The 14617-nt window shown below is 35.2% G+C and overlaps 3 protein-coding genes and 1 non-coding gene across 5 annotated transcripts; 1 reads left to right on the top strand and 3 right to left on the bottom strand.

The window, feature by feature from the left end:
* Window positions 1-288: 288 nt before the first annotated feature.
* On the bottom strand, window positions 289-3951 carry LOC110736295 (hydroxyproline O-arabinosyltransferase 3-like). Of its 2 annotated transcripts, XM_021916480.1 has the most exons (8): window positions 3740-3951; window positions 3159-3602; window positions 2105-2172; window positions 1604-1799; window positions 1407-1504; window positions 1168-1309; window positions 977-1090; window positions 289-731 (listed from the first exon to the last, which is right to left on the bottom strand). In XM_021916480.1, the coding sequence occupies exons 2-8, from the start codon at window positions 3567-3569 to the stop codon at window positions 669-671; spliced, it is 1092 nt and encodes a 363-aa protein (XP_021772172.1). In that variant the 5' UTR covers window positions 3570-3602; window positions 3740-3951; the 3' UTR covers window positions 289-668. The 2 variants fall into 2 exon arrangements, with proteins under 2 accessions (XP_021772172.1, XP_021772173.1); XM_021916481.1 differs by having other exon boundaries at window positions 3159-3951.
* Window positions 3952-5055: 1104 nt separating this feature from the next.
* On the bottom strand, window positions 5056-5127 carry TRNAW-CCA. The gene has a single exon. It is a non-coding gene; the product is annotated as a tRNA-Trp (tRNA).
* LOC110736293 (ABC transporter G family member 23-like) lies at window positions 5128-7611 on the bottom strand. Its single transcript, XM_021916477.1, has one exon. The coding sequence runs from the start codon at window positions 7218-7220 to the stop codon at window positions 5259-5261; it is 1962 nt and encodes a 653-aa protein (XP_021772169.1). The 5' UTR covers window positions 7221-7611; the 3' UTR covers window positions 5128-5258.
* Window positions 7612-12512: 4901 nt separating this feature from the next.
* LOC110737194 lies at window positions 12513-13151 on the top strand. Its single transcript, XM_021917567.1, has one exon. The coding sequence runs from the start codon at window positions 12513-12515 to the stop codon at window positions 13149-13151; it is 639 nt and encodes a 212-aa protein (XP_021773259.1).
* The last annotated feature ends 1466 nt before the right edge of the window (window positions 13152-14617 follow it).

Below are 14617 nucleotides of genomic sequence, written 5' to 3'. Positions count from 1 at the left end.
GAAAAGAGGTTAGATTAAAATATGAAGCTTAACAAACGAAATTGTTTGTATTATACAAGTAGTTCATAAAATAAAGAGAGACAAGATTAGTTGTTGCAAGAAATCATTGACTATATATGATGATTTGTGTTTTGTATATGGATAGATGAACACTAGCCCATTTTTTATTACCTGAAATGATCAACCAACCAACCAAGATTCAATTGACTTGTGTATAATTAATCCTACTAATAATTGATTTGAAACTACACTGATCTGACCAATGCAAGTCTAAAATGGCGGTGGTAGTATCAACCTGAAATCGAAAACCAACCATTGCAACGATAAGACTTACAGGTACCATGATCATACATGCAGTACCTAATACTCACATTGAAACCAAGGAGGGCGGCGTAAATCTTTTTATAATCTTCCATAATTGAATTCAAGCATCTACTTCCGTGTTGAGGTAAAACCGTTAAAAGTATAACATAATTTGTATGTCATTAGGAAGAAGACTCCCCTCTCTACAAAATATACTGTAGTTTTCTTCTCTGTTTGTCAAAATATGGAGTATTTCGGTACATTTTCTGTATTTATATTCAGTAAACATCCCATCAAAAACCAAAAAGACCTATTCTTTGTATAAGAATTTCTATGTATGCTATGTTCATAACACAGGCGTTCGATTACAGGGTTTCCCAACCAGGAATATTGGCTGTAGCTTCATTTACCATCTTTACTAGTCTTACCTGCACCAAATATCAGCATACACATCATTACAAAAGTTATTTAAAGTGCTGCAATGTTAATGAACAAAAAATGGTTATGTGGAAGATTTCAATTATAATGAACATTAGAACAACGCGTCATGTTGTTTGTATCTTTAGAAGCATCAGGCAGTATGGATGTAGATGACTAGATGTCGTAACCATCTGGTGGGTAGAACCTGATATATGATGTATTCAATAAGGGGCTATCTAAGTCAGAGACATACCACAGTCTCAGGAACTCCAGGAGGAGGCAATGTAAGATTTTTCGGTGGAGGACTGTTTATATACAATCTCTTGTCAAAGCCCCATTCACCAATTTTTCCATAAGTTAGGATTCCCTGCATATATAGTTTTGAGAGTCAGAGCAAAGTAGTGACTGGAAATAATGTACTAATGTAGGCATGATTATTAGTACCTTCATGGTATAATCGCAACCATAAGTAAAATGGATGATGTAACTTTTCCCAAGATTGATGTCCCATGGAGGCTGTACCATGAAATTTTTGTGAAGAATATGCTTCACACCATGTAATGCAGAAGCTATGGCATACGCGTACCTTCATACAACCACATTAACATTAATCTCAAGCAAGCTCGAGTTGAATATAGTTGATCAAGGTGATAAAAAACAGTTACTTGTATCAGTTAACTCACATTTCTTGCACCCAACCAAAAGTGCGATCTGCTTCAGGATTGTACTTTATTTGCAATGATACATTCAACCAAGTAGGTGCGATTTCCTTCAGCAAGGACTATGACAAAAAAATTCATACCAAATTAAGGAAATTAGTAAACTTTGAGAAAGCGAGACAATTCATGGCTAACTTAGAATTTTTTTTTTGCTGATATACCTTGGTTATTATGACAGGAGAGTTTCCAATTGGATCCACATTTGATATGGAGCCTTTCGGATAGAACTTCCTGATAAGCTTCTCATTTTCAGCTGGTCTGATGTAGAAAAATGGGTATGCTGCCGGGAATTTTCCGTGTGCTAGGTTAGGCAAGGGTCTAAGAAATATATGGTCTGGTTCAGCCATCAAGACATATCTACATTAACATTAATAAACTGTCACTTATCACAAAATAGAGGAATCAAAGAAATTTTTACTCCATACTTACTGAATCCCGAGTTAGTTGTTTACCTCAATTTCTCATAATTAAGGATACGTGATGCTTGTACAAAAATCAGATTTTTTTTTTTTGTTATACTAAGTATTTATACATCTTCCCATCAATTTGTGGGCGTGAAATATTCAATCAAACCACTACTAATTTCATAAAGGCGACAACTTTTACAGACGGATCAAGTATCAAAAATTTGGAGAAGCTTAAGTTATTATGCAATCACTCACTCTTCCTCAATTGTTGCCTTTTCCAACCATTGCACAAATGCCCAAGGTCTATTCAGCACAACATATCCCTAAATAAAATAAAAATCTCCACTTTAGAACAAGCAAGTATAAGAAATTTTTACGTCAGATTACATACATATAAATATGTTAATAGAATAGTAGAAAGTAGTTCTCAAATCAAACAAGTAACCTATTATTTAGACCAATTATCTGCAATGAATATTGTCAATTATGAAAGATGTATATGTATATATGATTTTGAAACCTTGACCAGTAACAGGTACCAGAGAAGCAATTATGCACCTAACCATTTAATTATTTGACCTTGATTTCATGAAACATGAACTAAAAGCAAAGTAAACTATACTATATTCTGCTAGACTAGAAACCACATCACCATACAATAAATTAACAAAATGCCAAAAGCCCAACCAATAATAATTAATAAGTACTAATATAATTAGATTTATTCCTTTTTTAATTCTTTTTTAGATTAATTACTTGTATGTATGCATAATAACTTAGAGTTCTACTTACCCAAGTGAGTTATGTAAGCAAGTAAGCAACTTCCCCTATTTTGTGGTAAGTAGAATTAGAAAGTTCCACTTCCTATGCTTCTATGCATATGCCAACGAAACAACTTTTCAATTTTTTTATTTCCTAAGAATTTGCACATACCATTAATATAGATGTCAACCAAACAACCACATAATCTACTAAAAAAACGGTTTTTTTTGTTGAACTATCTAGTCTAAGAAGAGTTATAATGAGGTTTTGAAGGTACCAATTTCTTACATTTTGAAATTCTTTCTTTGTTGATCTAGTAACTCGAGAGGATCCTCACACCACAATCACCCTCTACTAAAATTTTAGGTTTTTTTTTAGGAATACCAAAAGTTTAGTTTGGTTGGTTGCTATATGTTTTCATGTGCATAAAGTGAAATGACACAAAACACCAATCCAAACAAAACAATTAACCAAAAGACAAACTTGACACCAAAGTAAACCAAACTAAACTAAAGCACAATCATTCAAACAAAAATCTAAAACTCACCTGGTCAAGGCCATGAGGGAGAGGATCCACAACAAAAGAAGGGATCTTCCCCATCAAATTATCGGGCCGGCCCGAATGCAAAACCCGAGTAAACCCGCCCATATCTGACCCGGGCAAATCCTTAACCCTCTTATACCAATAGTACATTATCCTACATTGCCATTTGCTATAAGGTGTGTCTGTAGCCGTGACTGCTACATGAAACCTCGGGTTCGGGCCTTCGGCTTTTTTCCGTTCCTCGGGCATCTCAATAACCGGGTCAGCCCGGCCCGGATCATTATAACCCACTCTTTTAGGTTGATTTTTTAACAACATTAAAGTGACAAAACAAACCCCAATTGTTAATGCCACCCATAAAAACAGAGTTCCCCTGTTTATTATGCTTTTCCTCCCATTCAAAGTATTTTTCATTTCTGTAATTTTCCCTCGATTATTCAACAAATTCTGCAAATAAAAATGAATTTAACAAAATGGGTATGGATAAATTTTTAAAAAAATTGAAACCCCAGATGAAATTCTCAATTTTTAGTGAAATTGAATTAAAATAAATGTTAATAAAAATGGTGAGTAAAAGAGGGTACCTGGAATTGATGATGAAGAGGAGTAATTGGGAAATTGGAGGAGAGAGAAAACAGAGGAGGAAATAAAAGAAGGGGAGTTAAAATCACATGGAAAGTGAGAAGTGGGACATTATTGATGGAAGAAGAATGTGAGAGGGAAGGAGAAAATTCTCCCCGTCTCAAACGTTACTCAAACTTGACAACTGGGGTTTTTATTTTACGGACTGACTCGCTATTCATTAAGGTTGTAGAAATACACAGTTGACTTTGTTTTGTCACGCATATGCTAGGAATTAGACTCGGACACAGTCTAGGCCGGGTCGTTTAAGCTTAAATGTCATGTGTTTAAACAAGTCGTGTTTGTAAGGGAGTAACAAAAACTTTTGCTTATTATAGGATCTCATGTACGAAGTACAGTCTAGCTCAAGTGTCATGTTATGCTAGCTTCTGTTGTGTCGGCTGTTAGCGAATTATCTAAATAATACTAATATTTATTTGTAAATAGATTTAAAGCAAAAATAATAAAAAATAAAATAAAATAAGCGAGCTGACACGTGGATTAACTTTTTGAGCTCATGACATATTTTGAAAATAATGGACCCACCTGTGTATTTCTAGTACCGTGGCAGACTTGTTTTGAGTCGAGCCTTTTTCGTGTCGTGCCTTATCGACCCATGCTTATCTCTAATTAGATAAGTCATAGACTCGATACACATATAGGGTTTTGTTGCAAATAGAAAATTAATGTTTGTGTTAGTAAACTACTCTATAATTTCAAAAACATTCATCACATCTCAATAATTCCATACTCCATATTACAAAACATTATTAACATTCAACTATAATCGCCAAGATGTTTTTTTTCATGCACCCCGATCAGAAATTTTTCATATTTATCAAATAATAGAAAGTTTATGAGTTTATTTATCTTTATGTAAGAGTAATAGATTATCTCATTTTTATAATGAATGCAATAGATTAAAACACTACAATGGTCTCTTTTATAGACTTCCCAACCTCAAACATTGTTCTAATAAACTTTGTTCATTCCAAAAACAAAAATTAACCCAAAAAAAATACAAACTTTGCATTTTTGACATATCATACCTTCTTTTAGATACACTCAAATGTAAGTAACATTCTTGTCAAAAAAAGAAAAAAATTGTAAGTACTAACATTTTGTGATAAATGATTGGAAGTCCAAATAAATTGATTTTGACATAACTTGAATAATATGAATACTTGTTAGGATTTTATGGATTAAGATAAACATAAATTAAAGTGAATTGTAAAATAAAAAATAAAAAATTATATCCGTGATATTGGATCGGGGGTTTTGAACCCGACGTGAATCGAACACGCAACCTTCTGATCTGGAGTCAGACGCGCTACCATTGCGCCACGGATCCATTGTTAAACATTAATATGACAATTTATATTAGAACGTTATTAAACTACAAAGTATGCAATTATGAAAATACATTACATGAAATCAATGAGTTTTTACAAGAAATCTTCTTCTATTCAACATGAAATTGAACTACAAGTTTGTTGTTGCAGCTCTTCGGGCCAATATAATCCAACAAATAACGCGATACACGATGAAAAATCCGATCATAATCCCAACATTTTCCCATCTAATATCTCTATCAAGCCCTCTATTCCTCAAAACGTCACCTCCATTCATCAAACAATTACTAGTATGATCATTATTATTTGCCCAAGCAAAACAATCATTTCTCATACCCCAATATTCGTTAACAATCAATGAGTCCAAAGGGTATCTATACAATGAAACATAGTACATAAAAATCCAATACTTTGGTATGATCTCTTTAGGTATGAAGTAGCCAGAGAACAAGAAGAATGCTCCAAGAACGGTGCAAATGAGCGAGTTTCCGGCTATAAAATCAGGTGATATTGAGCTTAGGAACATGACTAATGAGCTAGCCATGGAAATTATTAGCCATACCGCGAAAACAAAGAAGGAGAATGCTTGGATTGAAGGGTTTAACCCTACAATCCAATACACAGGAACAGAGAAAAGAAGGGCTATTACAAGCAAAAATGGGAGGAAAATTAGGGTATTGGCTATCATATAAGAAGACATTCTATAAGCTTTTCTTGAGGATTCTTTCATGATTACCTTTCTTTCTTGGAGATATATAGGTAATGCTTCGACTGTCGACGAAAGGAGGAAGCTTAGACTGAATGCAAATAGGCCTAGTCTTTCTCCAACACCGGTTTCGTTTTTTCCTAGTTTCACATACACACTTCCTAGGCCTAATCCTCCTACAAGAGCTTGCATTGTTCTTGCAAGAAATAGTTGCTTTGTTCTATAAATCACTTTCCAAAATCTAGAACAAAGGATCATTATTTCAAGACCCCAATTGTAGAAATACCCTTTAATTCCTTCATCATTTGTCGATGAGCTTGATTCGTGAAAGTCGAATTTCTCATCCTTGTTCCAAATTGTTGTGTTAGGAGTGGTATTAGGTTGTTCGATTAGTGAAATCGTCGATTTTTTATCTTCGAGTTTGGAAATTATCTCCATAGCAAACTCTAAGGCATTTAATTGTAAGGGAATTTGGTAACCAAGATGTGAGATCCTTCCCTCAAGCGATTCGAGGCTTCCATTGTGAACAACCCACCCATGGGATAGGATCAAGAAGTGAGAAATATGCTTAAACATTCGATAACTCGGTTGGTGTATCGAGAAAATAACACTCTTTTGTGTCGATTTCGACATCAATGATGAAAGCAATTCAATCACTTGAAGTGCTGAGGAGCTATCTAACCCTGAAGTTGGCTCATCTAGGAGCAAGATTGGAGGGTCATGGATCAATTCGACACCAATCGATACACGTTTTCGCTCTCCCCCGGAAATTCCCCTGTTTTCTTCATCACCCACAAAGCTATTTGCAACTTGGAGTAGTCCAAGTTCTTGCAACAAACTCTCAACTCTGTTTTTTCTCTCCTCTGAGGTTAACTGCCTTAACCGAAATTTGGCGCGAAACATTAATGTTTCTTTAACAGTTAACAAAGGGAGTAAATCATCTTCTTGGGCCACATACCCACATAAAGTTCTTAATTGGGCTGGGCTTTTTATTGGGTATCCATTTAAGGAGATTGAATTTGGGTCAAATTCTTTCTCTTTTACTCTCCCTGAAATGACTCTTAAAAGGGTGGACTTTCCTGTCCCACTTGGGCCCACAATAGCTAGCATTTGGGAACTTTGGGCTGTGAAAGAAACTGATTTGAGGATCTCAATGTTGGGCTTGGGTTCATGAAATGGGCCGCCATTTTGTTTGAGGGTGTAGGAAAGGTTTTTGACACTTAACTTGTAAGCCGTGGAGGAAGTGGTTGTGGATGGTGGTGGTGAGTGGTGGCGCAAGGAGGACGACGAGGAGGAGCAACCGGATAATTCTTCGTTCGAGTCTGAGGTCGAAAAAAGAATTATCGCGTCATCGTCCGTGGCAGGTTGTTTAAAGCATTTTGCCATGGTTTTGTTTGGGGGTTATATGCTTTGGTTTGGAACTAATAAATGGCAAAGTATTTTATAGTAAGGGAGTTTATATATTTTGGAGGTTGGAAGTTGTAACTACCAAAGTTTGCTTGATGGTGTGGAATTTCTTGTGTTTGGTTATCTAAGAAATGTTATGTACTAAAGTGACTCTAAACTAAAGACTTGGGTATGAATGTAAAAAATGGAATAATGGGTTCTTTTAGTTTATTTTGGTTAACCAAACAAAAACTTAGGTTAAATTAGGTTTGAAAGTAATTTGTATTCCCAATTTTGGAGATTACTTTCCCCTGGATTCTTATGGTAATGGTAACGTATGGACATTTGATAACTTTCCTTGATTTGATACAATCTTTTTTAATTAATCACCTCTTTAATTAAATTGTTTTTGTTTTTTAACAATTAAAAAAAAACACTTTTGTTTGTTTATTTTAAATTGTTGCTTTACAAATAAAAATTTAAATGATCATTTTCCTCATGTTTTTTTTTTCTTTTTTTATTTTTTTTTTCTGAAATGATCACTTTCCTCGGTTCATTTATTCTTTACATTTTTTTTACGGATCGCTTCTTAATAATTTTTTTTTTAAATGATAACTTTTCTTAATTATTATTTTTTTTATTAATTGAAAATTATCACTCTTCTTAAATCTTTTTTTTCTTTTTTCCCTTTATTGAATCACTTCATTAACTCATTTATTAATTTCCTTTTTTTTTTTTTAAATGATCTCTTTCCTCAATTCATTTAATATTTTCCCTCTCCTCTTTTGAAATGAACACTTTCCTTCTTTATTTTACTCAATTTTTTGTTATGACAAGATAAATCACTTTTTAAATTAGAGTTGTTCACTAGACCGAACCAAATACCAAAATTTTTAATTTCAAAACTGATGTCGGATCGGTTAAGCTAAGAAATTTCCTCATGTAGAAATTTATTACAAGCTAATAATGTGTGAAAAACTTTTATTAAATGTCTTGTTTTTTGCGTTAATTTATGTTAAATTGCCATAAATAATTACCATAATATATGATTTTTTGGAAAGAGGAGTAAGACTTTAAACAACTACTCATTTTTGACATATCGTATTTTAATATTTTTATAAATAATTGCCATAAATAATTCATTTTTTTACCAAAATGAAATATGGATAGAACTTCAATCCAAATAACCGTGGGAGTACATCAATCTCAAACAGATTTTACACATACGCGTCAAGAGACATTCATATAAAAATCATAATTCATACCAATGCAAGTTAATTAGTTTACATTAAATTCCTAAATCGTCGGTACCTTTTAGTCCCAAAGTAAATCGGTTAGTTTAAACAGAACTTATAAATGTAGATTTGCTATTAGTCTCAACCTAACTAAACTAATCTAGACTTATGTTAGCTTTAAACAGCTCGTTAACACTTTCAATTAACTTTTTAACCTCTAAACTAAAACTATTTAATCAACATACATACACAAATTCCTATATATGGTCAACCACACCATTAATTGTTGGTGTGGCAAATTCACATATAAGGAGTAAATTCACGTGTCGTTTGGTGTAGAACAAGTTTGGATTAATCATTGTCCTGAGGTGATTTCCGTTTATGTACTCTCGGACACTTTTCCCCTTGATTAATGAATGCATTAGCTCTGCTCTTTCCCAAAAAAAATTTAAAAAATATAATATTAATATATATATATATATATATATATATATATATGGGAGTTTTTTTCCGAGTTTATAGAGCGCCACGTAGGATTTAATTTTAAAAAGATTATTAGAGCGTCACATAGGAAAATGTTATATTTTAGCCAATAAAAAAAAAAGAATTGCAATTTATTTTAGATCAAAAATTTTATATTAATTATAAAAATAAAATCAACGCGTTTTTTGTGTGGCTGGTCATATCGTGTGGCCGGCTGAGACACACCCAAACACTGACCGAGTAACCTTGATAGTCCGAGTAACCCCTGATCGATTGAGTAACCCTTGACCAACCAAGTAACTCCTGACCAAGTAATCCCGACCACAGGGTGTGATCAGCCACATATGAAACTTTCTGAAATAAAATATTATCTTTTTATATTACGAATTTTATCTAAATATGGGAAACGAAGTTAATAATTCATTAACAGTATCATGATAAAGTTAATAAAATAATTCATTTTATAATAATAATTCAAGTAGTAAGCAAGTGAATAACATAGTTTATTTGATAAATATATATTAGTAAAATATTTTATTTGAAAAAATACAAACCGTGCATCGTACGGGCTTCATCTAGTGATAATAATAATTAGGGTTACGTCGATGTTCATATAGGGTTTATTTACTTAACGAATAAGGGGTTGCTCTAATGGGTAAATGGGGCAAGTGGATTTATATTAATGAAAATAAGCAATTAAGCACGATTACTCTTATAATCAAATGTGGTCCATCATACGTTTTACCCTAGCCTCCCCTTGCTCTCTCTCTCTTCTCTCTCCTAAACTCTAGCCTCCATTGTTAATTTTGAAGGGTCTTCCATCGGATTTCACTGGTGGAAAGCCCTAATCTTTATTTCTTTTATATTTTCTTTGTTTTTTTAGGTTATAATAATGTCTCCCTCGAAAGAAAAGGTTTATCTCCTTCGAAAGACAAAGTTTTTTCGATCTCCTTCGAAAGACAATGTTTTTCGAACTCCTTCGAATAACCTTAATAGGGTCTCTAATTGTGCGGGGCTACGGTTAATGATGGCTCGGATTCGAGTTACGAAATCAACACAAGATTTTTCTTTCTCACAAAATTATAAAGCGGCGACGGATCCACTCAAAAAGTTATATGAGACAATGAATCGAGAATGTGCCGAAGTGTTATATCTATGTATTTAGATTCTTAGCCCTTCCCCGATTAATTCGTGTTTGATTTTCTTAAATCTGTCTTCATTATCGTTAATTGTTAATTGTAGATGTCGTATGGCTTTATTTAATGAAATTTAATGTCCTTTAGGAGTTCTTTAAAAAAAATAAAATATATGTGTTCCATCATATAACTAACTACACACAAAACTTGTTGCTCAACATATTAGTCGACAATCAATACTTATTCAACTAGAATTAGAACCAATTCCCTTCAAAAATGGAAAAAACTCTCTCTGTGAAAAACCCTTCGAGTGTGAAAAATGGTGCTCTTTCCATGGAGGTAAAAGACCAATTGGATCGCTCAAACAAGAAACCAAAACGAAAAATCACCCAATTCATCTTTGGCTCATCCCCTAGCAATGATGAGGAAATGACTGAAGCAGATTTTGAGGGTCAAAAAGCAACTAGAGCTAACCCTTTGGAGAAGCAGCCGATGGCAGAGCAAAATGGAGGTGTTGTATCATTCAGGGATTTGCTTAACGGTGAATCATCCAAAGCTAATACCAAGCACTTGGATGAACTGATTGATGTGGATGAAGACGATGAGGAAGATTCGAATAATGAGGTGATACCTGAGGAAGTCGTTAATGACGAAAGATGTCCTGTTATCAGTCTTTCTAAAGAGGAAAAACCAAGGTTGTGCAAACCATGGAAAACTTCCTTGATTGTGAAACTTTTCAGTGGTAAGATAGGCTATATGGGGCACATGAGACGCTTGAAGAAAAAATGGAACATTAGAAGGGAATTAGCATTGACAGACATTGGGTGTAACTACTATATAGCAAGATTCTCCGATAAGGCAGATTACAACTATGTTCTAACTCAAGGTCCATGGTTGCTGGATGATAACTATCTTACAATACGTAAGTGGATACCTAATTTCATCCCTGATGAAGCTCCGATCAAAGTTCTTACGGCTTGAGTGCGCATTCCTAATCTACCAGTTGAATATTTTGACATCAATTTTCTTAATAAAATTGATTCAAAGATAGGAAAGGTGTTAAGAGTGGATAAAACCACTGCACAAGCAGAACGAGGACAATTCACAAGAATCAGTGTGGAGATAGACCTCTCGAAGCCCTTACTGTCCAAATTTTGGTTGAAAGGGAAAATTTGGAGGGTACAATATAAAGGTAATCGTATGATCTGTTTTAGATGTGGAAAACTCGGTCATGCGGAGGATGATTGTCCTGCTTTTCAATCTGAAACCCATGCTAATGCTATGACTGTCCAAGAAAATCCATTGCATAACCACAATCCCAAGCCTGAAGAAACTGAGGACTTTGGCTCATGGATGATGGTGAAAAAACCGATCCGAAAGAGAAATCCTAGGGTGGAAAAAAAAAACCCGGTTGGAGGTGCCAAACCTAATCCGGGTGGAGTCCAAATTATGAAAAAAAATCAAAATTTTGCTTTGGAAAATAATAAGTCAAATAAGGGATTAGCTGGAAATCAGGGATCGGGGTCAAGATTTGCTATGCTTGAGAACCAAGTTGAAGAGGAAGGTGGGATTTTTAAGGAAAAAAATATGGGAGAGGAATATATAATTGAAAATCCTCAAGATAAAGATGGAAATATTTTTTAGACCATCAATCTTAGTGAAAAATCTCATAATATTCTGGCAAGAAAGGATTTTGTTCCTACTTTTAAGCTAAATAATATTGCCTCAAATCAATCCCAATCAAAATTAAAAAAAAAAAAAAAAATCCTTCCAGAGTCTGTCAAGAAAAAAAGAAAAATTTATCTTCCAAAAATAATAGCACGCCACTTAAGGAAATTAGTGATAATCAAAATATTATCATTAACAAAAGCACTAGCCTACTCCACGAAGGAAAAGAGAATGCTAGTTATGCTCATGAGGCTAACACAGTTGATATCACTCGAGCTAACACCCAAGCAAAAGCAAGCAACCCTGTAGCCAACAAAGAGCAAATTCAAGAAGTGGAAGTGCCAAAAATAGCCATCACTCATGTCTAAAGCTCCTTCACCGATCACTCTCACAATTCCTACAGACAAGATTTTATGTGCACCCAATGGAGGAACCATACATGGTAATTCTGAACCCTCTGATATGTGTATTAGAAGTGTAGCTAGACTCAATGTTACCCCCAACTACGATTCCTCTAGAGTTGGTGGCAACAATGAAGATCCCCAATGAATTTAAGCATTTGCTTAGATTTATTAGTCAAGCTTATATGACCTCGTTACCTTCTATACCTGTTTCTATGGAAGATACAATCCCAAATTAAGCTCCGGACTCTCTACCAATTACTTGTATGATATGGAACATACAAGGTGCAGGTAGTAAATTTTGTCACGAATTTGAAAGACTTGGTTAGGGTCAATAAACCGAATGTGCTTGCTTTGGTAAAAACTCATATGGGAGGGGAACAAGCCTTGAAAATTGCTTCGATTCTTGGTTATGATGGCCATGTTAGAACAGATGCAGTTGGATTTAGTGAGGGGATATGGGTTTATTGGAGGACTGATATTGTGACAGTGAGCGCTATCATTCAACACAATCAATACACTACCATGGAAATATCTCGTGTGGGAACTATTCCTTGGTACTTCACTGCAGTCTATGCAAGTCTGGACCCTGCGAAGAGAAGAGAATTATGGAATGAATTAGAAAATTTTGCGCAAACTCATGGAAAACTGTGGCTTATGGCAGGGGATTTTAATGATACTCGATTCCTATCGGAGAGAAACATCTCTTGCAATGAAACCAATAGGATATCTGCTATGTTCAATGCATGGATTGAAGGAATGGATTTGCTTGAAGTTGAGTTTTCAGGTGCTGCTCATACTTGGGCCAAAGGGAAGACTCTAGAAACCAGACAAAGTGGCCGATTAGACAGAGCTTTGTGCAATGATCAGTGGGCGTTGAGATTCTACAAAGCTGCTATGAGACGCTTGACTGTAGCTACTTTGGATCACTACCCCATATTTATCTCACCGAATGGATTTGTGCTTATGGAATCTGATCTATGCATAGACCCTTTCGATTTCAAGTAGCATGGTTGCAACATGAGAACTTTAGTGAATTTTTCGAGCAAAATTGGAGTAAGGACATGCCCCTTGTTCCTGCCCTTGCCAAACTCTCTACTGACTTGCAACATTGGAATCGGGAAACATTTGGAAACATATTCAAGCAGAAACACATCCTTCTTGCACGTCTTAGAGGTATTCAAAAATCTCTAGCAAACTTCGCAAAGAATTGGATGAGATTTTGGATCGTGAGGAGACACTATGGTATAAAAAATCTCGAATAACATGGCTGCAAGATGGTGATAGAAATACAAAATTCTTCCATTTAAGTACCATTGTGCGAAGATGGAAGAATGAAATTTTTGCTTTAAAGAACAAGGAGGGAGCTTGGACTCAAGATAAGTGCGAAATTCAGAATATCATTGTCGAGTATTTCTTGAATTTATTTACAGAGGAAGGTGAGCAAAACTTGAGGGACATACAGCAAGATATTTTCCCTGAATTATGTACCACTAACTGGAATTTTCTCACTAGACAATACTTGAGACATGACATTGACGAGGTAATCAAAAATAAGGATGCCCTCAAAGCACCAGGCCCCGATGGATTTCAAGTCTTTTTTTATCAGAAAAATTGGGAATTGATTTCTAAAAATTAGAGGTGATCAATGTTGGCCCAGCCCGACCCGGCCCAATTTTGGGCGGGTTTTGGGCAGATTTTTCCGGCTCGAAATCGAGTTGGGCCCGGCCCGGCCTGAAAAATTATTTTTTTAGACGGGTTTGGGAATGCGTTTTTATGCATTTTTAGTTGTTTTTTTAGCCCGGCCCGAAATGGTCCGAAAAGCCCGTCCGGCCCGACCACTTTGGGCACAAAATTTTCAGCCAGAAGTTTGGCCCGGCCTGAAAAATGGGCAAATTTTTTTAGCCTTGGCCCGGCCCGGCCCGCCCAATGATCACCTCTACTAAAAATGTGTATGATGCAATTCTGTCGATTTAGAAGGGAAGAAATCAACAGAAGAACTCAACAACACATATATTGCATTATTCCCGAAAGTTGAGCAACCTGAGATGGCATCCCAATTTCGCCCAATTGGGCACTGCAATGTGGCTAATAAGATAATCACGAAGGTCATCATTAATCGGATCAAGCCAATCCTCCCTCATCTCATTTCTAACACTCAATCATGCTTTGTCCCGGGAAGGCAAATAACAGATAACATAGTGATTATGCAAGAAGTTCTACACACTATGAGAAAGAAGCAAGGGGCAACGGGATACATGGCTATTAAAATAGATTTTGAGAAAGCCTATGATAGGCTTAGATGGGCATTTATCCGAGATACTCTTGTGCAAATGAATATTCCAATTAATATGGTAGAGGTCATCATGGATTGTATTACTACCGCCTCTTTGCAAGTCCTTTGGAATGGTGAGCCTTCCAAACCCTTCAAACCAAGTTGAGGAATACGACAAGGGGAACCTTTATTCCCTTAT

The sequence above is a fragment of the Chenopodium quinoa genome, unplaced genomic scaffold (assembly GCF_001683475.1).
Source record: "Chenopodium quinoa cultivar QQ74 unplaced genomic scaffold, ASM168347v1, whole genome shotgun sequence".
Classification (NCBI taxonomy): domain Eukaryota; kingdom Viridiplantae; phylum Streptophyta; class Magnoliopsida; order Caryophyllales; family Amaranthaceae; genus Chenopodium; species Chenopodium quinoa.
The sequence above is the reverse complement of the archived record's forward strand: the minus strand, read 5'-3'. Positions and strand labels throughout refer to the sequence as shown.

Excerpts from the sequence above, each read along its gene's own strand:
- LOC110737194 (XM_021917567.1), top strand. The coding sequence starts at position 12,513 with ATGGGAGGGGAACAAGCCTTGAAAATTGCTTCGATTCTTGGTTATGAT.
- LOC110736295 (XM_021916481.1), bottom strand. The coding sequence starts at position 3,569 with ATGAAAAATACTTTGAATGGGAGGAAAAGCATAATAAACAGGGGAACT. Across the intron at positions 1,800-2,104 it reads AAGGCAACAATTGAGGAAGA|ATATGTCTTGATGGCTGAAC; the intron begins GTGAGTGATTGC and ends ATGTTAATGTAG. Across the intron at positions 1,091-1,167 it reads GTTGCGATTATACCATGAAG|GGAATCCTAACTTATGGAAA; the intron begins GTACTAATAATC and ends CTATATATGCAG.
- LOC110736293 (XM_021916477.1), bottom strand. The coding sequence starts at position 7,220 with ATGGCAAAATGCTTTAAACAACCTGCCACGGACGATGACGCGATAATT.